Here is a 23,334-nt window from a genome sequence, read left to right as displayed (position 1 = left end):
ATGGAAAGTTTGCAATAATTTTCTAGGTTATTCCCCGTTAGCATATTCACTGTACGGATTAGTGTTAATTCTCCCTCTGCATGCCGTTGAAGATTAATCGTATCGATAGAATTTCTAGCGCGCGGCCGCTTCAAAATCCTGAAATTCCAGCACCCCCGGAATTTCCGGCGTTCGCGCGAAACCCGCTTGATTTCGTGCGTAATCCGGAAGGGCCAATAGAACTGGGAGGGTTCCAACCTTTCCAACCCTTCGGCCGTGTGGGCTGCCCGGCCGTTACGTTGAATTTGCGTCCGTGGAGAAGCCTCGGAATATCGAGCGCGTGTTACGCGCATTTATCGGCCCGAATAATGCAATCGTAGGGAGATGGGTTATCGGATTTCTTACTCCTTTTCTTTCGAATCGTTCCAAAGTTCCTCGACGACTGTCCGCGGTCCGGCGAAACGTAGCGGTAGCGCTGCGCCGACAGCTTTGTTGATTGTGAGACCAGTACGTATACTTGAGGTAATCCTGCAGCATCCAGGAACCACCGGGATATTCTCTGAGACTACGCCGGTTGATTAGTATAATATTACGATTTAATGGCGAATGCAGCGTGAGTCATCCTCCGTAATCGAGTTTCTCCAAGTTACACTATCCCGCTTTGCCAGGAGGAAGCCACTCGTGATTGCAGCTTCCCTACTCGAGTGAAACTTACTTCGCTTTACCCTTGTGTAAGAACCATATGCATATATATCTAGGTAAACCTGCCCTCTATCCAGGCAGCTCGAACCCCGGTTATATATCAAGCCGCGTAAAATAGTTTCGACAAAATTCTCGTCGTATTTTTCTGAGGTGGAACGATGTTTCGCGCGTAAAACGTTCAATCCCTTTATCATCGTTTTTTATTCATCGCCTTTTCATAAGAAAATAGCACAAAATTCTAGCCCTGCCAAATCTTTGTAACAACAATTCGTGAATTTCCCACGGTGGTTCGGTCCTTTTTGATCCTGTCCATAATACTGACAGTGAGACGCAAACTTTGTTACAAACTGCTGCTCACACGATGGTCGTAATAACTCGCTTCTATTCGATATAACTAATTTGATCCACGCTACACGTGCTCGTGCAACGGAATACGCTCATTGCTAGGATTGAAGTTAGCACAGAATGTTCATTATTACGTGTCCCCTGGTCTGGTAATTGCTGGAACACTTGCCGAAGTTTAGTCAGCCGAGAGGACTTAGCGAATACGCGAGTCGTCGCTACTGTCTGACCGCGGTCTGATCGACTTGCCGTATTTCAAGAAAAAAAAAAAAAAAATACAATAAAAGAAAAAAGGAAAAAAACTGGAATTGCAATCTATACTCTTACATTTGTACCCTGCAACGTTCGTCTTACTGTTTCTCTTGAGCTTTAATACGCAGTCTGTCGACTCCGAGGAATTCTAAGTCTTCCCCTTGTGTGGTTTCATTGCGGTAGGTACAGAGGTATAAACGATGAGCTGTATTGAACTTGCGAGGTAACAGATGACTCGTATCGTCTCGCATAAAACTTTTCACCGCTTTTCATTCCCTGCAACTCCTTTTGAAATTAGCTTTTCTTCGCGTCTCTCGAACCCGTCCTCTGTTCCGTCTATCTCGTATCTACCGAGTCTCTCAAATCTTATTAACCCGATATCCCTTCTAATCGGATGATGTCAAAAGATTTCTGTCGCTTCGCTTACAGCTGGATAATTCCCGGGCTCCAATTACGATTAACTTTTTAAACAAAAAAGTCGCGCCTCGGCGTACTAATTGCTTCTGATTATATCACGCGAAGCAAGATTTATTAAGAGGTGTTTAGCAAGCTTAGCGTCGAATCAGCTATCGGCGAGATAATTCTCAACGCGGAGCTGTATAAACGATCGATTATACCCCGGAATTGCGTCGTTTTACCCGATCACAATATGCCCTGTGACTTCCGGCAAGGCTGTATATACGCTATCCACAAATTACGAGATAACAATTAACGCCCAATTACGGAATAACGCGCGGCCAACCATCTTCCGTTATACGTGTACGCAATTATTGCCTTCGTAATCAGCAAATGAGGCAAAATAATTTGCTTACCTTTGATGCGGGATTTGAGGCGTTCTTTTTCCTTCCTGTTTCTCCCTCGTCCAATATACCCGGGAACGACGCGAGGCTCCGGTAAGTGAAGGGCTGAGGGTTGGGTGGAATAGGTGGATGGATTGGTAATGCGAAACGTGATTACTTGCCAGGAGATAATACGTGTAATGCCAATCGCATTAGCGCAGAAAACCGCGCGGGAGGATAGTGAGAGATTTTGCGTTGTTTACAACCTGGTCTAAAAATACGCTGCCTCGTAGCCCTGATGATAACACGATTAAACAGAAGCGATTTCGCTCTTGTAACGCGCATACCTCCACCTACGCCTCCGCGCTCTCGTTCACCCGCCAATTTTATCTCTTACAAATGATCATCGAGTCGAGAAGAATCACAGCTGTGCAAAACGCTCGAGGGCGCCTTTGACTTGCGGCGGAGAGATATAAACCAATGAAAACCGATGTAACAATTTGTTAGCTGATCGCTCATCGAACTATAATCGTACGAGTGATCTTTAGATGGTCGAGAAGTCGAGCTCGTAGGAAAGAGGAGAAACCTCTGTGGGTTTTAACATTTGTTTTTTCTTTATTTTTGCCATTTTATTATACGGATATTTTTAGAACCTGCGAAGACTTTGTAGAGGAGATGAGAAACCGGCTTTTAACGCTCGAATGATTCATACCCAGCGCGTTAACTCGCGTTGACTAGCGATTATGAAAATATCAGAGTTCCCGGTCACTCGGTCTCCCGTATGCCTGCCAGACTTGCTGTAACTTGGAGTAACTTGGCTCTGACTCTTTCTGCAGCGCCATCCTACCCACCTTAGAATCCGCCCAACCAGCTGATTAAATTATAACGGAGTGGAGAGCGGCGGAAACGAAAAAAGGCGAGGGAAGAGAAAGAAAAAAAAAAAAAAGGAAAGTAAAGAAGAGTTTCTCAAGACTGGGCGAATTCTTATCTATCCAGATGAGGATGATGTAGAGTAAGGGCGACGCGCCGTCGTCCTCGACAAACGCAAATGATATTACTACAGAAGTACGTCGTGACAGCCAAGCCGAAAGGCCCACCCGACTTGGGAACAGACGTCGATCCATTCGTACGTACCCGCGTTCCATGCGTATCGGTTTACCGATAAAAGGAGGACCAAATCGGCAATGAAAGTAACGAGAATGCGTAATGAAAACGAACCTGCGGTGCTCGCTAGGGCGTAGGCTTATCTTTAATGGCAGGCAGTAGTTACAGGTATGCCTTACAGGCGTGGGTCGCCCTTGCTCTTTGGAGCAAGGACCATTCGACGGAGGAGAGGTTGACCGAAGGTTAACAATGTTCACCTCCGTCAGGCCGCCGGACAAGAACGGGAACGTGTTTTCGGGGCGAGGTGGAAATTATCAAGCTGATCGGAAGTAATTCCGGGTGAATTTACTTCGGGTAGTTTGAGAACTTTGGTTTGGTCACCGTCGATCGATTTCGACGGGTAAGTAAAATTGTTCTTTTTTGTTCCCGTTCTCGGGATCCATTGCCGCAAATCGTTTCCAATAAATTACGCCACTGAAGTGGTCGGGAAATTGTGCCGAAATCCACCTCTGTTGTACCAGATACTTGCCAACTCGAGAAACCATCTTTTTTGATTCTCATTTTTTTCTCTCTCTGCACTCTCCAGTTAATAACTTAACAGTAATGCCAACACGACGCGCATTGCAAACCATAGAGTTATTCATACCTGTTCAATAATCACCCTGTATATTTTTCAGGACTGAGGTCACGTTCGAGATGTCATATGTATGTAAATGTAATTCAGGAGTCAATATTTAAATCTAGTTACATCCGTCGTAACCGGTTTCGCATAGGTTTCGACGTAAAAAAAAAAAAAAAAAATGTAGAAACTTCGTTTCAAATTGACACGCGAACGTAACTAACTTGTCAAAGATAAGCAAATAATATTAGCATTTATGTAAAGGTGGCAAGGCGTGTGACTTTCACAAAACTGAAATTCAGTCAATCGGTATAATCTTAAAATTGAGCGTCACCGAGTGTTGTGACCGTTGAATAGTCGAATCATAAACAAGTTTATTGGGAAAATACGAAATGAATCAAACCCAGAAACACACGTACATGAAGGTTTAAGTATGAGTTTGGCGTCCACTTGAATTGCCGTAAATTCTTACCAGAATATTCAATCTGCGAATGAAAAATCGTGCGAAAATGATACTGGACGACGGGCAGGGACCGCATCTTAAACAGTCTTCATTTCAAAGTACCGTTTTATCTCATTCCTTTCTAATTCCAAATATTGTTACGTCTTTTTTCCAATGGTAAATTGATGATTCAGCTTATGAAATGGAGATCTACTGAAATCTCCTGATGAGTCTCTTGTCTGCGAGATTTAATTAATTACAAGAGATGTGAACTGAAATACCAATTTCCAGTTTGGCACCAACTTTTACTGCAAAACGGCAAGAAGCTTATTGATTTTCAAACTTATTCGAACTCATCTGGGTTAAGTTATGTATAGGAATCTCTCAAGGAGTTTCTATACCCAGTCCCCACCGATTGTGTTAAATGTCTTACAATATTAGCTGTTATCAAAGGCTATACATCGTAACGCAAAAAGAGCTAAGATCCGTATTCTAGATGCAATTTTCGTATGAAGTCAAAATGTATTGGTATATTTTCATTCAGAATTGTGTGTAGAATACGGCTTTTATTCCTTTCTTTCACGTTCGTGATCCATGGACGTGGATATTTAAAGATATCTAAGTCTATGTCGAAATCGACTGTAGCCTCCTCTAAATGGTATTTCTTTTTATACAGTCATGATCGTATTTCCCGAACGACAGCACTCATACATTTTCGGTTAGCGAATAAAAAGTCTTTGGCTCTGAAGCAATGATCATTTCAATCCCAAGCAATAAAACGAAACGTTGAAAATCGTTGAGACCAAAGTCTTTCGGCTCTCACAATTAGCAAAATGAAGTAACATCCGGCTGGTGGTTAGTGATAACCATCGTTTATCAACGGCTGATCTTTATCGAGACGTTTAATTTCATTTGTAAACTTTTCAATCACCGGTGACGTCGCCTTCCTCTGTGTCATCTTTTAATTAATTCTTTCGCAACTCGGCACGTTTATTTTTGCCTTCAACAAACATTGAACCAATACAACTGGCTTTGCTTTTCTAAAAATATGATAGGAACGTGTGAGTAACACTCTTCGGGAATGAGAACTTGATATTTCAGAGTAACGGTTGGTTTCTATCGAATAGATCAGGTCCAGTGAAAATAAACGAAAGATGAAACGCGGATAGCTGTTGCAGTGAATCAAATAAACATAAAAATGAACGAGACATTAATAAAATTAGGAAGCTTACAAGTAGCGAGAATTAGAGAGAAAAAGACTGCTACAGAAAATTACGAGAGAAAAAATAAAGAAACTGTACTAAAAATCATGCGGCTGCATTTGTTGAACGTGACTAGATAAAATTAGCCCTTTGTGCACGCGATCAGTTCGCGCTATTTTTATTCCAGACTTCTCTGATTCAATATCGATGATGGTAGATATTTCGCACGCCGGCCACAATAATTCAGTGAAGCAGGTAATATTGGCGCGGTAATGGTTGAACCATTTGGCTCTGTGTCGTTATGCTGTTATTGGTGGTCGCTACGTAAAGGGTCGCTCGTTTCAAACGGACGCAGTAGATTCGTATACGGAGGTGGAAGAGAGGGAGCTAAAAGCATAAACCATTTTCTGTCAGTTGTTGCCGAGTGGTGGAAATTCCCCGCGAACAATTTTTACTTTCCCGATTATTTATGTGCTTTAAAGAGACCATCGTGGAAAAACACGTTTTAGAACGGCGTAATCCAAATAAAGGGGACAAGGCTTACGAGCTTTGTATTGCGGTATCCACGCAGGTACGAAGAGTAATATTTTTCTTTCACGAACCGCCTGCAACGTACGAAAGTGTGCACGGTATTGTGTAATTGTTACGATACCTCTCGGATTCGAATATCAGCTAAGACAATGTCTTCTCGTTTCTAGCTTGGGCAAGTGATTTTTAAAACCTATTTCTCATCTATTTTTCGTACCGATGAAACACTGGTACCAAATTTGTATTTATGGTGTATCATATAATTTCATTCCACATTTTCGAATCCGGTATTGCAATTTTCGCACATGCTTTTCTAAGCCAACGCCAGGTATAAGCCAATTAGTTCGTCGATATTTGACTCGCCGTCGATTCCTATTTCAACCGAACGAAATACCATCATTGCGTGATATATTGGCTATTATTGCATTTCGAGGAATGTGGTCTGATAATTTTTCAACGCAGGCTGGTCCAATAGATACGTCCTATTTTTACGCCACCTGTCATCCATACCGCAATGGTTTCGCAACGTTCGAGGAAATTGTGCGAAGCGTTGGGTGGTTTTGTTATTGATATCTTTTTTTCAACAATGTGCCGTTTCAATGAGCAATAGGTTCACTATTTACATGAAAACATCGCCCGAGCTTTGCGAAGCTCGAAAATTGGCTAATTTAAATTCATTATTTCATTAATTCATCATCCCGTGATTTCTCAACGCTTGGTCCGGAAATTAGGTTTCAATGATTCATAATTACAAGGTGTGTCCTCCGCATTCTAAAGATCCCAAGTAGCGTTGGGCGTAAAACAAGCTTGTTTCGAAGCGCCAAAATCCAAGGAATGAGTGGACATGACACTAGTGATAAAAAATGACCCACGGCTTAGGTCAGTTGTGGTTGCCTGGCTTGGCTGGCCCGTCTAGTAACTATTACCAAAGCACTGCTGCAGGAAGTAGAATAAGTAAAATACTGGCCGGGTAGAGAGCGGCGTATAAATCACTTAGTGTGAAGTGTGCCCACCCGCAGGGCCCGTGAAAGAACAAAAATTCTAAGTGGGTGTGAGAAAAACACAAGTTGGACATTTTCAAAACAAATAAATCATCGCTTTCTTTGGTACTCGGAGTGCGGATAGCTTGTACCGAAAAAAAAATCAAATCATTATCTAGATCCTTTGGTTATTATCACACCCCTCATCTCCAGCCGCGATGCTCCAGCCAACTTAAGATTACGATGAGAAATAACATCATCTCGGTGAAAAAGCAAATTTTTAATAAACGTTAGCTGCGGGATAATGGAAACGCACGTGTGTTGGTCGGCAGACACGCAGAAGCGTAGACGATGGCGGGTGGGTAGGTGTTACCCTGACGGGCGATACAATCTCGCCACCGTTTGAGAGCATTTCAGAGCGTTTGAGAGGGTGTTAAGTGTAGCAGACCCTCGAAAGTGCTAGGTTACTCTCGTAGGAATTATGCTCGATCCGGAGCCTTAAGATTTCGGAGACTGTGCAACTTATCCTCCTCCAGACACGCCGAAATCATTTCAACTTTTCAGACATCACCGGAGGCTGTCGAATTACTCAGAAGAGGGACGCTGTAGACCCTTGGAAACGATCATATGATAATGCAAATTAAACTTTTATACCGCACTTGCAAGATTGTCCTTTTAATTTAATATTCGCCCCGTTTAAAGTCCGAACTTTTTTAATTATATACCTTTTTGATTTTATTTCCATTACACGCCGAGAAGGGGGACCACTCTCCGATATACCGTTGATAACACAAATTGTTTACGTGCCTCGGCACATGGGTTTGGAAAGAAGCTGAGAAACTATACGTAGACTAATTTGAATGGCTCCTGGGAAAATATTTACGTCTCGCGTATAAAACTTGATCCACGATTTACGTGATTGAAGAACTTTTTAGATGCTCTGAATATATTTTCAGCAGCGTCTGTTCCGACAACTTTGCATCTACGTTCGGAATTTTAGTTCGGTTAATATCCTCTTGGAGATCAGTATGGGGAAGAAGTAGCTAACGTTGGAAAGTTACCCGACTGGGATAGGATCAGGAATCCCACGGGAAATCATCCGCGGAGGAGAACCGCTCCTGTAACATATTGTCCTCTATCCCCTAATAAAAGCTTAGCCCACTAATGATCGTTATACGGGTGAAACGTTCGACGAACCGGCTAACGTGACGTTCCCAACCTCTTCAAATTTTGCATCTGGGACGCGCTCGGCTTTGCCTCTGGGTAATAAATAATTCCGCTTTCCTTCACTCCGGAGTAAATAATGGACGAAACTCGACTATGGTGAATTTTTATTGCAACTAAAAAGTATAATTCTGCATTCGTCGAGTCGGCTTTTGTGGGGATGTACAAAATTTCAAATTAACTATACAAATTAACATCATGCGAAACTGCCTCAATTTTCGTGTATAACCATCTTGGCTCTTTTCAGCAATAATTCAAATTAATGCACGTTACGAAATTTACTTACATGTGCATCTGAACAGGATCCGGTATGGAGTACAACGCCCAGGTATTAATACACGGCGTATCGACGTGCCTGCTGCAAGTGTCGCGAGCTCTACTCGGCTGGGTGAAACAATGGATTCTAGATGACTATAGCTGCGACATTTAGATCGTGAAGAGAGATTGTTTCGATGAAGCAAGTACATAAAAGAGAGAATCCCTGACCTCGCCGTGTTGCGCGCGAAAAGCAACTTTTACCCGGTTATCCGTACTATCCTGGTGCATCCGCTATTGTCTTCCAGGGAGCCAGTTTTCACCCTGACGACATGTGTGACGGTAGATCGCGAAGATAACGAGTACAGCAACGACGGAAGTCTGTGTGCACTTTAACAGCTGGACAGAAATCGAAATTATTAGACTGCTTATCCTTTCCACCGGAGGTAAACTTGATTTGTTGTTCAAAGTTTGCGGCTTGATGCACGCTGGGAATCTTACGTGTAGCGCAAAGAGTTTGAACGTGAAATGGCAGGAATTTGCCCGAGTTTCGCAGAAGCCTCGTGTTTATCAGCGTCGTGGAGTTCAAAGACGACATCCCGTAGTGTTCACCCTGCAGTTGCCCGGAAAATGGCAAGAAAGCGGAAGCGCTCGCGCGTGCTTTTGAAGAGCGGAATAAAAATAGGAGAACGGGAGCTGGTATTATTTACTCCGCTTATCTTCCGCCGTTCACGTTGGGAACAAGGGAAAACCACCGCGATCTTTGATATCATAAAGGTCTCGTCGGGTTCGTTCGGGGCTCAACAAAAGAACACTACCGCGCGTCGCCTCTTCGGCGAAAATAGCAAAACCGCGCGCGATCTTCGTCGCTAATTTCTTTTTCGTCGTTGGAAGTTCCTCACCCCTCCCATCTCTTCTTGACGGCGAAATCGATACTCGAGGCCCAAAAACGCGGGGATAACAACAAGAGACGGAGCTCGGAAAACCCCGGGAGAAAACTAAGCCACTGTTGTTCGGTTTTGCTTCGGCAACAACGCCGCACTTCGAGGTAATAGGCACGGTGGAGATCGAACGGAGGGTCCGAGGAGTGTTCGCGCAAGTACTCGCTCGGCCGCCCCCTGGGAATGCGGGTCCACCTCCTCGACAACGGGTCTCCTCTCAAACACTCCGCAGTCCACACTCCGTGCACTCTGGGTCTGGACGTGGCCGATACTTACCTTGGCCATTCCTGAACCTCGTCCCGCAGGATAGGGATTGCATTTTGTCCGGAAGCAGACGACAGTAAGCTAGACAGTCGCGCATTCGGCCGGTGATCCAGGGTTGGCGAAGCTCGCAGACTCCTTGGAGCGATCGATCAACAGTGGGAAGGTTAATAAATGTATAATTGCCTTCGGATAGACAGGCCGGATGGTCAGGACGAGACGTGGAATTTGGCACCCTTGCCGAAAGCCCTCGGGAACTGTCGATCGTGCGGGTTTGCCTTTTGATAAATGGCTGCGCATTATATCTAAGACCTTCTCTCTGGCCTTCCAAGTCCCGCGACGTTGAGTGAATAATGACCAAGCGATGTCACACTCCGTGTGGAAATTCGATCTAATAAATCCAATTTTCAATCACACGACAAAACGAATAACGTTACCTTTATACCCTGCACATGTACAGCCCGTAGGCACATATTGTCATCGATACAAACGGTTCGTTTGTACGAAACCCATTCTGCTCTGGTCGTACGTACGATTTCGAGTATGTTTTTGAAATAAGTATTGCGCAGAGTATGTACCGAAGCGTGGAACAACCGTCGGATCTACATTCAACATTTTACATTCTGTACGTAATATTTCAATAAAACGAATGTTTAACGAAAATATAACCGAATTCAAATATGATTGATGCACCTTTGTACTACGTTGAATTCGAGGGGTATGGTATCATAAATTTTATATTTTTACCTATAATTAAATAATAATCTCTGCTCGTTTTTGAACAGCGGAGACACAAATGCAACAGCAATAAATTGTCCTAGAACCAAACTCTGGGTACCTCTAGGATCTCAGTTTCGACCTGATTGAGCTCGAGATTTCGCTTCACCCATACGTAGGTACTCAAATTCGTCAAATCTATCCGTCTGGCCTATTGTACCAGCGAACACTAGTGCTTTGACAGAGAGGACCGATTCATAGTTGTTGTTCTATTTTGAGACGGAGAGTCCGTTGGCTGTTGACGTTAGAGTGTCGGCGGATCTGTACGCTGTGCTGCACGCGACGTAGCTCCTTGGCACGTCACAGTCTGGCTCTGTCTGAGTGCTGGCGAGCACGACCGAGTAAAATGCCGTCTGATACGCGTATGTACAGAGTGTTTTCTGAAAGTCTCCTGCACTGGCGCCAGATTCATCGGCGGAAAACCCGGAAAAGTCTGGTACGTGCGAATTCTGGTGAATCAAGTTTGGGATAGTGTTTTTCTTTTTTATTCCCGATGTTGGACTGCTTACGTGTTTCTTAATTTTCACCTGAAAGGATCGGTCACATTTTTCTCCCCTCCTTTTATTCCTCAACTTAGGAGTGAGCAAACTTGCACACGTTCTGCGGGTGGTGGAATCCCCTTTCTGCCAAGTTCGAGATCAAATAACTCACCGGTAAAAAGTTGCGCAATGCATTCTTCGCGAGGTATACGCGTTGAAGAGCTTTTATCAGCAAAGTAGCATGAAAGTATTGGAAATGATTTGTCGAACGTTTTCTTCGCAGAATATCGATTGAAAATCTCTGTTGCTGTTCATTGGTTTAACTTCGCATGAAGAGATGTTCGACTATCCTGAGTTGCCGTCGGTTCCGCAAAGCCGGATGGATCAGCGAAGAAGGAATAATGCGGCACCGAATCCGCCAGGTACAACCGATTTGTCCTACGTCGTGAATCTCAGAGACTCCTCGGCCGTCCCTCCGGAACCTAAATCGTAAATGTTCTACCATCGAAACTTCAGTAACCGCGATAATCAGATAGTACAACAGCCAAACCTCGTGCACGAGGACACTTCGCGGTGGAAGGCGCAGATAGGGAACTCAGACGAAGAGTTTCGATTACCTGGAGCGTACACCCACACACAGGGACGTATAGGAAAGTAATAGCGATGGCTGAGCTGCTCTACAAGGAAAACTGCAGGCGCGAATGTGGCAACCATCGACCGAAAGCAGTATCCGGATAGTCTAGGAGCCCGTCGAAGGCAAAGCCACTGCGTCTTGGTGTCTCCTAAGCCAACCGCCGTCGGCACCGAGCCATCGGCTCGTCACCGCGATCTCCGGAAATACCAGGAACCTATCAAGACTTTTACGTCGACCAACTAGCGTTCGCTGTTGCGGGTCGATAACCCTGTGGCGGAGGTATTCAGCCACTCGGCAGACTCTGGTGATATTTCTCCTCCTGTTGATATTGCCGCACACCAGGGACGTGTGAATCCCTCTATTCCCCCACCCTCCCCCTCCTCCCACTCAACCCTATTTTCTCGATCGCTATTCTGCTCTTGTTCGCTCTCTCGCTCTCTCGCCATCGCAGTCTCGCCCCTTGCCCGAACTGCTGAAAACATACTCACCCTTATACGAACTACCGGGCTCGTACGTCGGAATGGGAACACCAGAACGATTTTCGCTTCCAAATTGATTCGTTCGCAGTGAAACTCGAGATGGATCGGGAGTCGTTGACCCAATGTCATTGAGAAAAGTTCATTAATTATATAGGCGCTGGAGTGATGCGACCTTAGTTCGACCAATTATACCTCGGGGTATACGAATTTCCCAAATCCTCGAGTCCTCGGCCGACGAATTTTATTTCCCTTATTTCCATGTGTATATATATATACATTATACACACACACCCACGCCGGGTTGTAACAATCCGAATCCTTCGCGAGTGGATTTTGCTCAACGTGCAAAAGCTCTCGCCAGGAAGATAGACACGAACGTCTGGAATGCGGTGAAACGGGATTATAGTTATATGGTTATGGTGTGACAGGATGGTCAAGGGACGAAATAAGTTTTCAAACAAGCAAGGCGGTTTCTGACATTCGTTAGAAAATGAGTTTATTTCGTTTTACCACATAGTATATATACGTCATAGTACAATGTCCTGGTAATGGACACGCACGACGTTGATCGTTACTGTAGGAAACAACTCTGAAGTACTAAAAAAAAAACATAATAATAATAAATTTAAAAAAAAAACTCAAACAAAAACAATTACACAAAGTCACAATAATCATATGTAAGTACTAATAGAGTTACCGTTAATTTGATACGTCGTACAAATGTAATTATAAAACTGCTTTGCGCGTATGGTGAAAAAATAAACGCGCGAGTGTGTTTGTGTGATGTAAATAATAAATAAGCACGAGTACTCGTGGTGCGACGCAATGTGGAGGCTCGGTCGCCGGGTCGGCTCTGTGCGTGACGGCTGTTGAGATGATTAAAATAGTTTAATCTGGTGGAGTTTTACGTAAAGTGGCTCCTCCGGAGTCGGAGGAGCAAGGTTGACGGGTGATGCGGACTAAGGTTTGGGGGGGGGGGGGGGGGGGGCAAAAGGGCGGGAGGAGAAAAAAAAATTCACGGTTGTCATGGTACAGAGCAGACTCGGGTATGTCCCAGCCTCCGCCGACTTGGACCAGCTAGGCGCGCACCTCAGGCTCGAGGACAAGCACCGACGTCTATGTTCAGGCATTTGGCAGTTACCTCTTACGCGTTATATCATAGGCGTAGGGAGAGAGGCACTGCTCGGAAACATACTCATTATGAAAAGACTCAGTGGTATTCATGCAAACCTGTCGCCGCGGAGTCCAATTTGAGGAAAAGCGGTCGTCCTCGAGCCTAATATTATACCTTTCGTCTTTCTTCGTCGTCTTTTCTGCTTTTTTTATTCCTTTCATTTTTCTCTTCCTTTTTTTTTCACTTCTTCTTTACTCTTTCGCCTTTTACCGTCACTTCTCTTCTTCTCTTCTCACTACCGTACACTCTTATACTGTTCATCTCGACTCCAACTCTCACGCTCAACATCTGCGACGAGACGAACTCTAACCTTGCACAGGTGACGGCGCTCGGATTTTCATACATCATAATGTGTTTTTATCGTGATATGAATATTAATAATTATAAAGAAAAGTTGTAATATTTTTAATAATAACATTAATAATGGTATACTGATAAAAATGATGTGATAGCGTATGTATATAATAATATGTAGTACTCAGTAACATTAATCATAGTAGTAGTAGTCGTAGTAGCAGCAGTAATAGTAGTTATTACGATATAAATCAATATTCTTAGACAGTTTCCATTGAGTTGCATCGAACGCGCGTCAATGTAGCTATGATAATGCAGTTCGATCAAGTCGATGAAAAGTGTTTCGCGGCGCTTCTTTAGCCCCGCTCAGGCAACAGAAGACACGTGTATATTTAATGTATACTAGTATTGCAGTAGGCAGTATACGTGTGTGTCATGTACAAAATACTCAAATACGAAACAGGGGGTATGCAGTGCGCACTGTGCATACACGTACATTTTCAGCGTACAAACCCATTACGCGTGTTCAGCAGATACTGGCCTGCCAAACTCGTATAATTAGCACTACGCTCTCACCATAAGCATAAAACCGAGGGGGAAACGTGACACGCGATGGCCCCTCAGTTTCGATGAAATTTATAAACCTTATCTTCATCTTCGTCAATATTAAAATTCAATGAAACGAAACCGATCGCATTTTCGTCGAGACACCCGGACACTGTACCCAAACGATCCAACGACGACACATCGAAGGAGGTGCTGGGAGCAAAGTAACTCCCCACACTTGATACGTGATCTCGTAATGATCGTAACTACGTACGCACGTACGCGGCGCGAAGACACGCGTATATCGCGGCTGAGGTACAGAAAAGGCCCCGGTTGTTGTTGGAGAAGTAACGGCAAGTATGCACGGTGGCAGTTACCCACGTTGGAGCGAGTTCAGATTTATATGCTTGGCGCGGGCGCGACGCCGTGACGTTGCTAAGGTCAACTCGAAGGAGGATGGGATCACACGGCGAAGCTCAAAGTGGCACAGAGACGGTTCGGCGGATGGAGATATCCTTGATACGATCCAACTGGCCCAGTGGGCTGGGCCCTCTTGACCTCACCCGGATACCCAACCCCCCCTCGCGTGCTCGGCTCAGGCACAGGAGATGCCGCCACAAGAGGCAATTAACCTTCCGCGCTGCCCGGCTCCCCTTTGCGCGCATGCACCCTCCGGTGTAACCCCTAGCTGCTGTATACGTACTTCGCCACTCCCTTGATATCCCACTCTCCGGCACATCTGCATAATCACGCTTGATTCCCTATGCTAATTAGAATCTGCGGTTCGTTGCAAATACACCAATATACCCCCATCATCTCTGACGCGATCCAGCTTCTGTGACGCGAACGTACATCGCGTTAGTCCGCCCCGTTGTGCGTCTCGACTCGTACGTAGTGGGACGATTAAGCTAATGATAAATTGACCTTACCGAGTCGTTCCGCGCTTCGTCTTTGCGCTCAAACTTTTGTTCGATTTGTAGGTCTTTTCACTGCTGCAAAAGGTATTCAAAAGCATTCAAAGGCAGTCAAAGGCAGTCAATACAATATTCAATCTGGTACTGTATGTAAGCTTACATTCCAAGTGTGGCTCGGAACTTGGCAGTTTTTTTTTTTTTTTTTTTTCTGTCAATGGCGTAGGACGATTCCCATCACTAAATTGAGTTGTCGATCCTCCATCATCTTCGTATAAATTCACCATTGACGGCAAATGTGATTCTAATAACGAATCGTTGGTAAATAGAAGCGTTCACCGAATAAACACCGTTCTATTTTTCCATTTCTGACGAATGGGATCAGCATTGAACTGTGGGGTATACAATAGAAAGAAAAAACGGAAAATTTACGCGGTGCCAGGCCGCGCACCCAAATAGTACTGCAGTTACGGTTCGTTACATAAGAATGCCGCGATACGGCAGCATTGAAAAGACCTTAAAAATCGTTGACGTAGGTGGGCAACGACGCGTTATCCAGTATTCTCTGCAACTCGCTCCAAAGTGGTACCTATTACACGGCGAAAAGCGATCTCGTTTCACGATATTATATCAGGCCCATTGTCCATTCACGAGTAAATTACTCGAGAACGAAGAGTGAACGCGAATTACTTATTATTGTTCTTTCGTTCGAACGGGACAATCTGTCTCGTCCCGTTCGGACAAAATCATCTATCCTGACGCTAATAATCTTCCGACGCATTATCGACTTCCTATAGTTACCGTTGCAAGTCTCGATATTCGCGCAACCAATGACATTCGGCGTAGCCTGTGGAAGGCAGCTACTACACGATAAGTAGGCGGTAAATCAATGGCGCATTTGAGTTCCATGCTCACCCCGTTAGAACCGGCGTGAATAACCAGCGTCGTAGAGCTTGCAAAGGCTGTCCGCACGTCCAGGAATGCCCGCGTGCATACCCGGCACCGAGACCGACACCGAGAGCGCTTCCTGGTGTTTCAGAATCTGTCGACGTCGCTGCCATGTGAAGGTCCACGCCGCGATGATGGCTATTTGAGCGACGAGGAATACCGTTCCGGCGACTATCGCTTCGCCTAGGTTGATGCAGATGCCGTTCACGGCCTCCGACTCGACGAAGATCGTGTCCTTCGTCGCCGTCGCGTTACCGGTCTTGCCGTCCCGCTCGAACCCGAACTTATCGGTTATCTGGATCGACTGCACCACCAGGAGGTCGTCTCGCGACTGGGATGCCGCACGTCGGCGCCGACGACCGAATGAGATCACGGAACGCAGATCACCCGTCGATTCTTCCTGGTCGCACTGCACTGGCTCACAGCTCGGCATGCACGGGGTCACCAGGGCACGGAATTGTACCACTTCGGAACTCGGGAACTTGAAGGCGTCGAAGTGGGATAAAAGGATCTGAAACAAGATCATTCCGATGTTGTTGGATGCGTGAAGATACAAAAGTACATGTTAACATAACCGGAAGGCTAACGAGCACGGGTTTGTTTGAGTGGCGGTAACTCATCCTGTCAGATTTCAGGACGATACATAAATTTCGGCCGGTCCATCTCCCCTGAAATGTGATATTTACACGAACCCTCGAAAGTCAATCAATTCTGCAAATCACTCTGAAACCAATCTGCAGCGACACCCGTCACGTATTCATCGGTCGCTCCTACTTCTCGATAATCGTACCGGAAATTTGGCCTCTTCTTGTCAACTGCTGTGACGCAGCTCAGTTTCGAATGGGAATTAATTACGTGAGGGCATTTTGCGCGCAATCCGAACTCACCGGGGGGAGTTTAATAGGTTGGCGGGTGTAGCTTATATACATGTACAAGGTATTTTCGAGTGAACAGCGGGGTACGTTGGCTTCCCTCCCTCCCTATTTCGCCGATGTCGATAATTTCAGGTTACATAAAGCACGTACATGTGTACTCCGTTTTTTTTTTTTTTTTGTTTACACAAATTATTTAAACCGTTAAAAAAATATCACGTAACAAACAGTAACGATTTCGCATGCTGTATCAATAACCTCCGTCATATGTCATACAGATTGCCAAATCGGAATATAAAGAAACCGAAATACCAAGATATTTAATCGAAAACGATGTTGTACATGGCGTGACTACTTTTTGCGAATATGAAGTCCAACCTAATTAGATGAGCAAATAACGGAGATTTCGAATAATTTTAACCGTCGGCTTGCGGTACTTTTTACACCTAGAAGCGATGTTTGCCGCAAATATGAACCGCTTCGAAATGCAGCCGAGTGACAAAAGAAGTCTGTAAGCATCGTGAACAGGTTTTTAATCGTAATTATTTTTGAAGACAGTTTTTATTTTTAATTTTTTTTTAATTTTTTTTTTTTTTTTTTAGTTTTGCGAATATCAGATTTCTTGTAGTTCTGATCCGGGCGTGGATCGGGGAACACGGTCAATTTGCAAATGAGAACGAACAACTTGCAGGATCTTGTAAATTGCCACAACCTTCGCCGTAAACGATATTACTCACTTACGAAACTCGTTTTTCACAGTACTTTTCTCTCTCTCTCTCTCTCTCGCTCTCTCTCTTTCTCTCTCTCTCTGTCTCTCTTACTCTCAGAGTTACCACAATACCTAGGTGGATTTGTAGACACGTCCGTTTTCATTATACGCCCCTAACTTTTGAACCTTTTAGCCGATTCTGTCCACTTCTAAACTCAGCCGAAATCCACGCAAGGCTGAGAAATGTTCCCAATTTAATTCAAACCGGTTGTAAAATGGGAGCTCTACGGTAAACGTGACACACATACCAGGCGAAACTTTTATCGAATTCCTACCGGTGTAGTAATATTGCAAGGCAAAGTATATTGCAAGCTTTGCTCAAAAAATAAGAACGCGAGAAGTCCATGTTAAAATTATTTTTCATGATTTAATCACGAGTTAATTGCCATTCGATCAGGCAGATGAAAGTAGAACCGAAAAACTTGACTGGAAAGAATCGTGAAAAAACGTGCATCGTATATGTGGTTTCAGAGGTTCAACTAACCATGGAAATACTCTCGCACACGGTAAAAACAGCCGCGTTTTAAATTTGCAAAATGTCCGACGAGCTATCAACGAAATTCCCTCTGTGTTGCGTGTAACTCATATTACTTTCTAATAAAGCAATATTGTGGCGTTCTTTGTGGTAAATGACGTGGAACGGCGCTGCTAACGAGACGCTACACCCTGGCCGCTTCTGGTCGACTTTCATTGGCTGTTCCGCGGACGGCAGAGATTATGTATACCATTTCTTTTCACCTTTTTCATTTCATTCTCATTTGCCTTCACTTATTTCGTTCTATTGCTTTCGCTCACGGCGTTCGCGTACGCTTGCGGCGAACCGAGCCACATTATCTTGCAAAATGACCAGATCTACAACACCATCTATTAAACCAGTCCCATTGCAACCGGTAGCGTAGGTACTTCTACCATTTATTAGGCTTCTTCAACGAATGCTATCTAAATCTTTCTGGAACGTAAAATCCCCCCACCCCATTTCCTGAATGTTATATTCTCTGCGTTCGTAAGAGCTGCACTCACTCGTCTTCATCGTAATTAAATCTAGATGAAGTTGAGAGTAAATGTCTGAAAAAAAAACTCCAAAACCTGCTTTCTATACGTTCAGATGGCGAGAAATTTTTCCCGCATAACTTGCCAACGTAATTTACCTTCCACGCAATCTCTCCAGACTCGTAAATTTGTTAGAACAATACGTAACCGCACGGTAATTTCGGTTTTTCTCTTCAACCAGCGCATTCCATCCACGTACCTACACGACGATGCATTACATCTCCCGGTGCTTCTATTCTAGCTAGACCAATTTGCAACTAAAATTTTTTTTCGGTCTGCTGGAACTCGAATAAGGTCGAAGAACGGTGAAACCGTTGAATCGGAATTAGCATTTTCTGAACATTTGATGCACCTTATAATATACGCGAACGATTTTTCTCCATAAAGTTACATTTTGTAGTTTCCAAGGTTTCTCATCTTTCCCACAGACCTTGAACTGAGTCCTAAATATGAGACCTGAGGGTTCCAATGAAAAACAGTAATTCTCACAAGCGAATAATGTCTTTGCTGCGCTTACCTTGCCAGTGGTGGGTAACTTATAGAGTGGACCCATAATCAGGTGATCGGTAGGACATCCGCGTGCATCGATAAGTTCGATCTCGCTGGAGTCGACGCCATCCATCGCCACCAATTCGCGGACGAAGATCTCGTACGGGCTGTTGGGATTCAGTATCTGGAACTTGAGGGCCAGGGGGTCTCCAACCTCGGCAGAGCGCACGACGTCGTTTCCACTGCGATCGGTAATCTTCATCGCCACATTAGGCGAGTCGACGATCACCTCTTCCGATAGGGCGGGAGTGATCTCCCCGTGAACGCCGAGGTCAACCTCATTGGACACCGTCTTGTTGGTCAGGTCGTAGAGACAGGTTATGGCTAGACCAAGATCGGAACTCGTCACTATAGTGTCGTGGTGCTGGATGACAATGTCGTTCATGTATCTGCCGAGACCCTGTTGACGGATGTTGCATTCAAGGTCGTCGTAGGCCATGCGCAGCTCGAACTCGAGATCGGACTTCACATCTTCGACGCAAGAATTCGGGGAGCCTTTGGCGTAGATTTTACCGTTGAAAAGCTTGCTAGTCTGGATGTGGGCGACCATTTGACCGGCCTGGCAGTCTATCGTTACGTTGTAACAGGAGCTCAGCTCGTAGCTTGATCCTTCGGGTACGTCTAGATAAGGTTCCTATGCAACAAAACAAGCGTATTCGAAGACTGCAGTCGCAACTACAAAAGTTACAAGATCGCTTAGAAGAATTTCATAAATTTGGCCGTAGTATGAATATCAAATCAAATCACAATCTGCAATCCCACACCTACAAAGTTCATGAAATTCTTTCACTGGATTCCGTGAAGGGATAGATTCGTAGTAGGAATTTCTCTCCTTTCCAGAATTACGTTCTACCTTGACGTTTTCAAATGGCGTCTTTTGATCATAACATAGCGAGACCCCGACCCGCGGATTGATACTACATCCAGTATACTGTACGAGAGTGTATACCAAGGTGGGATAGCATAACGAATGAGATGCCGTCAAGTGTTAATCGAAGTCTTACCTGAATGTCGGTGAGGGTCGCGCGAGAGTGATGACTGAGGCGGCAAACCATGTCACCGGTGTCGCCGTAATCGTAGGTGTGACAACGGAAAGGCGAATTGAGGCAAAGTTCACGACACTCGTCGGCCGATCCAACATCCTGGTAAACTGAATCTACCGTTTTCAGAATTCGACCGGTCAACTTCTTGAATTCGCAGAGCTTCATTGGCTCTTCGACGCAATGGTTCTCCAAATAGTCGAAGCCGTTTGCTGTTTGGAAGGCGCCGGAACCAGCAACAGTCAACCGATCCATATCGGATAGCTCACAAGTCTTGGTGGAGTTCTCGTAGTTGGCGGACCTGCAACAATGAACCAAATTTCGAAATTATACGTCAGTTATTCGTTAATACGAGTCACTTGATTGTCTGTTGTTCTTTTTTTCTTTTTCTTCACATACTGTCACGTCCTTAGAATTTTTTTAATTGATTGGCAAACGAAGTATGAAAAAGGAGCAACGGTAACGAACTACGATTATTGTAGACGCTGTTCATTCGGTGATTTCGTAAGTCAAGTATAGATTTTCATTAGCGTATCGTGATGTTGAAATCTATAGAACTGTTCATGTCGAGTTAACTCTGTTGTTTATAGACACAAAAAACGTGGTTAGGTTAGGTATCTGTGTGTTATGTTAGAAGGCAATTAACCTAATGCTTTGTAAACGCAATCATCTCTGCGAACGTTAGTTACAGTCTGGTTGAAGCCTGCGTTACAGGTTCTTTGGTTAGTTCCTTCCATTGTCCATCTCGTTCAAAGCGTGAGTTTCGACTCCACCCTTTCCATTGAAAGTGGTGGTTTACTTCACGCGGTTCCAAGGCGGCCCGCGACCGCATAACAGGAGAGCGAAAAATATATACATATATATGCTCAGTCATCCATAGACCTCACCATCTTACGCGTGATTAATCATGTTTCTAATTTTATGCGGTGCGAGTTCTTATGCTCCTTTCCCCACTACGCCGCCCTCTTCCCATCCCCGTAAAAGTTCTGGTCGTTGCTAAGCCCAATTCTGATCGTCTTTGGAGAATAATTGAATTTGTTACCGCATAACGTGAGGTACTGACTGTACCGCTAATCCTATTCAAACCGTGACTCTTTTTCCATGTATTCTTATGTAACCCGATTCCAACAACAAAAATTAATAAATTGTCTGAGTGATAATTCTGAAGCATATACTCTAAACCGCCTATCACGCACATAACTTTTTACGACGGTTAAATAGAGGGAGAAATGCAAGGTTTCCGCTCTGCATATGCCAGAGGCAGGTATCATTTTCAGCGCTGCGTAAAACGAAGTGAAAAAAAAAATAAACTGCGGCAAAGTATTTCAAGCAATACCATTTTGTTTTTAGTAGCCTGCATTGTGTTACGATTGTAGGGCACGGATTTATACTGCATCTGTAGTTGATGTTGACCGTTATTTCACCCTTTAAACAATCTCGCAATAATAATTTCTCTCCTCCATGTAAGTGCACGAACTTGTATCTGTATCGTTGTTAATGAAGAAAATCTTTCCGCCTATATCTCGAGCTTCTTCGTCGTTGAGCGATGGAAATTTATTCTATCAAGCTTTATCGATTTTGGATTATATTCCTTGTATTACTTTTAATACCTGAATAATATTCATGGGCGTTCTTCGCTATGATTTCAATATTAAGATATTCTTGTCGGTGAAATTTAAGAATCACACGACTTCCGTTAATGTTGTCTTAAATTTCAAGTCCCTCCACCGAAATACATACACACAGGCACGTTCTCTCGTCAACTTTTACTTCCACACCCATTATCGAGATTCCGTCTGATCCGGCGCTTTAAAGAGGAATTTTCAAAGCCACGCTCCGCTCGCGCGAACCTAATGAAATCTCCAAAGTGGTGTACCCAACCACTACACTTGCCTCCAAGTGTCTATAGGCTCGTTATCCGGCCTTTCCGACGACACGCCAAAATGAAGTAGAGCCTGCAACTGGCACGACTCGATTTTTCCCTGAATCACGTCAGAGTTACTTGAACCTTGCAAACAGCCCTAATTTTCATTTGTAAGGACTTGTGAAAATCACCGAAATGAATACCTTCATACAGTTTCACCTGACTCAGCTGGAATTTCTTTCCATCTTAATCACACTCTGGCTGATTGTAATTTCCTTTCAATTACACGCTATTACGAGTCTGATTATTGAAATTCTCGTACACGTGTGCCTGCGATGTTTGCTCCCAGCGCGTGTCACTTGAAACCTTTCAATAAGAGTGACACATTGGAGCGGTGAATCCGTCTCCATCATCCGTTACCCAGAGTCAATGAAGCGTTGGATTTGGCACTAGAGCCGTTTCGAATTAGCCACCTTATCGGTTACTGGACCAAAGATGATGGACGACTACGGTTCCCCGGCACTTTTCCTTCGTATAAGTTTCCTCTGTTTCTGGCGAAGAGTCTTTATTCATTTATTTCGTCGTGGCCTCTAGCGGTATAGCCAAAGTCCTAGTTTCCTCCGAAATTCAAGATTCTTGTCTTACTTTTCAGTCAGGTAATCGGATCGTTGACAATTCTACGTTCAAGTACTTCTCGGCTCTTAATGCATTTTGATTCCCTTCTCTAATAGGACGAAAGATACTCACCCGTGGCAAACTTGGAATAATCCCGAGGGAAATTTTAACCTTCCTGGGCAGATGTTGAACGTAAAGTTAACTTTGTCCGGGCAATACCACCTCCAGACGGTCTGCTTTTCTTTTTATCTACCTCTCTGTCCACCTTTCTCTCTCTCTCTCTCTCTCTCTCTCTCTCTCTCTCTCTCTCTCTCTCTCTCTCTCTCTCTCTCTCTCTCTCTCTCTCTCTCTCTCTCTCTCTCTCTCTCTCTCTCTCTCTCTCTCTCTCTCTCTCTCTCTCTCTCTCTCTCTCTCTCTCTCTCTCTCTCTCTCTCTCTCTCTCTCTCTCTCTCTCTCTCTCGCTCTCTCGTATTTCTCAAGCTATTTCCAACAAACGACGAGACAAAAAAGTGCCCGCGGATCAGCGAGGCAGTGGGAAAGAATTACAAGTGGCACCGCAGCACGATCGCGTCTCGAATGAATCTCAATTATTTCACTGCTCCCAGAGTACGTTTATACCTATACGCTACTCTGACGTGTCTGATCTACTGCTTGCTACATGCAAGAACTAAGACGCCATTCTCCGTAGCTCAGTGTAAACTTCCGTCTGCGCCTACACGGGCT

At 44.5% G+C, this 23,334-nt stretch overlaps 2 protein-coding genes across 12 annotated transcripts in view; one reads left to right on the top strand and one right to left on the bottom strand.

Moving 5' to 3' along the window:
• The window catches only part of LOC107218160 (autophagy-related protein 16-1), a 238,958-nt gene that overhangs the window by 104,728 nt on the left and 110,896 nt on the right, over window positions 1-23,334 (top strand). The window lies entirely within an intron of this gene.
• Window positions 13,287-23,334, bottom strand: part of LOC107222060 — a 93,961-nt gene continuing 83,913 nt past the window's right edge. For all 3 annotated transcript variants that reach the window (XM_046735145.1, XM_046735147.1, XM_046735146.1), the window contains exons 4-6: window positions 20,097-20,433; window positions 19,061-19,726; window positions 13,287-16,363 (exon numbers count right to left, since the gene is read on the bottom strand). In XM_046735145.1, the coding sequence (XP_046591101.1) occupies window positions 15,824-16,363; window positions 19,061-19,726; window positions 20,097-20,433 (1,543 nt within the window). In that variant the 3' untranslated portion in view covers window positions 13,287-15,823. The remainder of the gene's footprint in view (window positions 16,364-19,060; window positions 19,727-20,096; window positions 20,434-23,334) is intronic.

The sequence above is a fragment of the Neodiprion lecontei genome, chromosome 3 (genome assembly GCF_021901455.1).
Source record: "Neodiprion lecontei isolate iyNeoLeco1 chromosome 3, iyNeoLeco1.1, whole genome shotgun sequence".
NCBI classification, from domain to species: Eukaryota; Metazoa; Arthropoda; class Insecta; order Hymenoptera; family Diprionidae; genus Neodiprion; species Neodiprion lecontei.
Note: the sequence above shows the minus strand (reverse complement) of the source record. Positions and strands in the feature narration are given on the sequence as shown.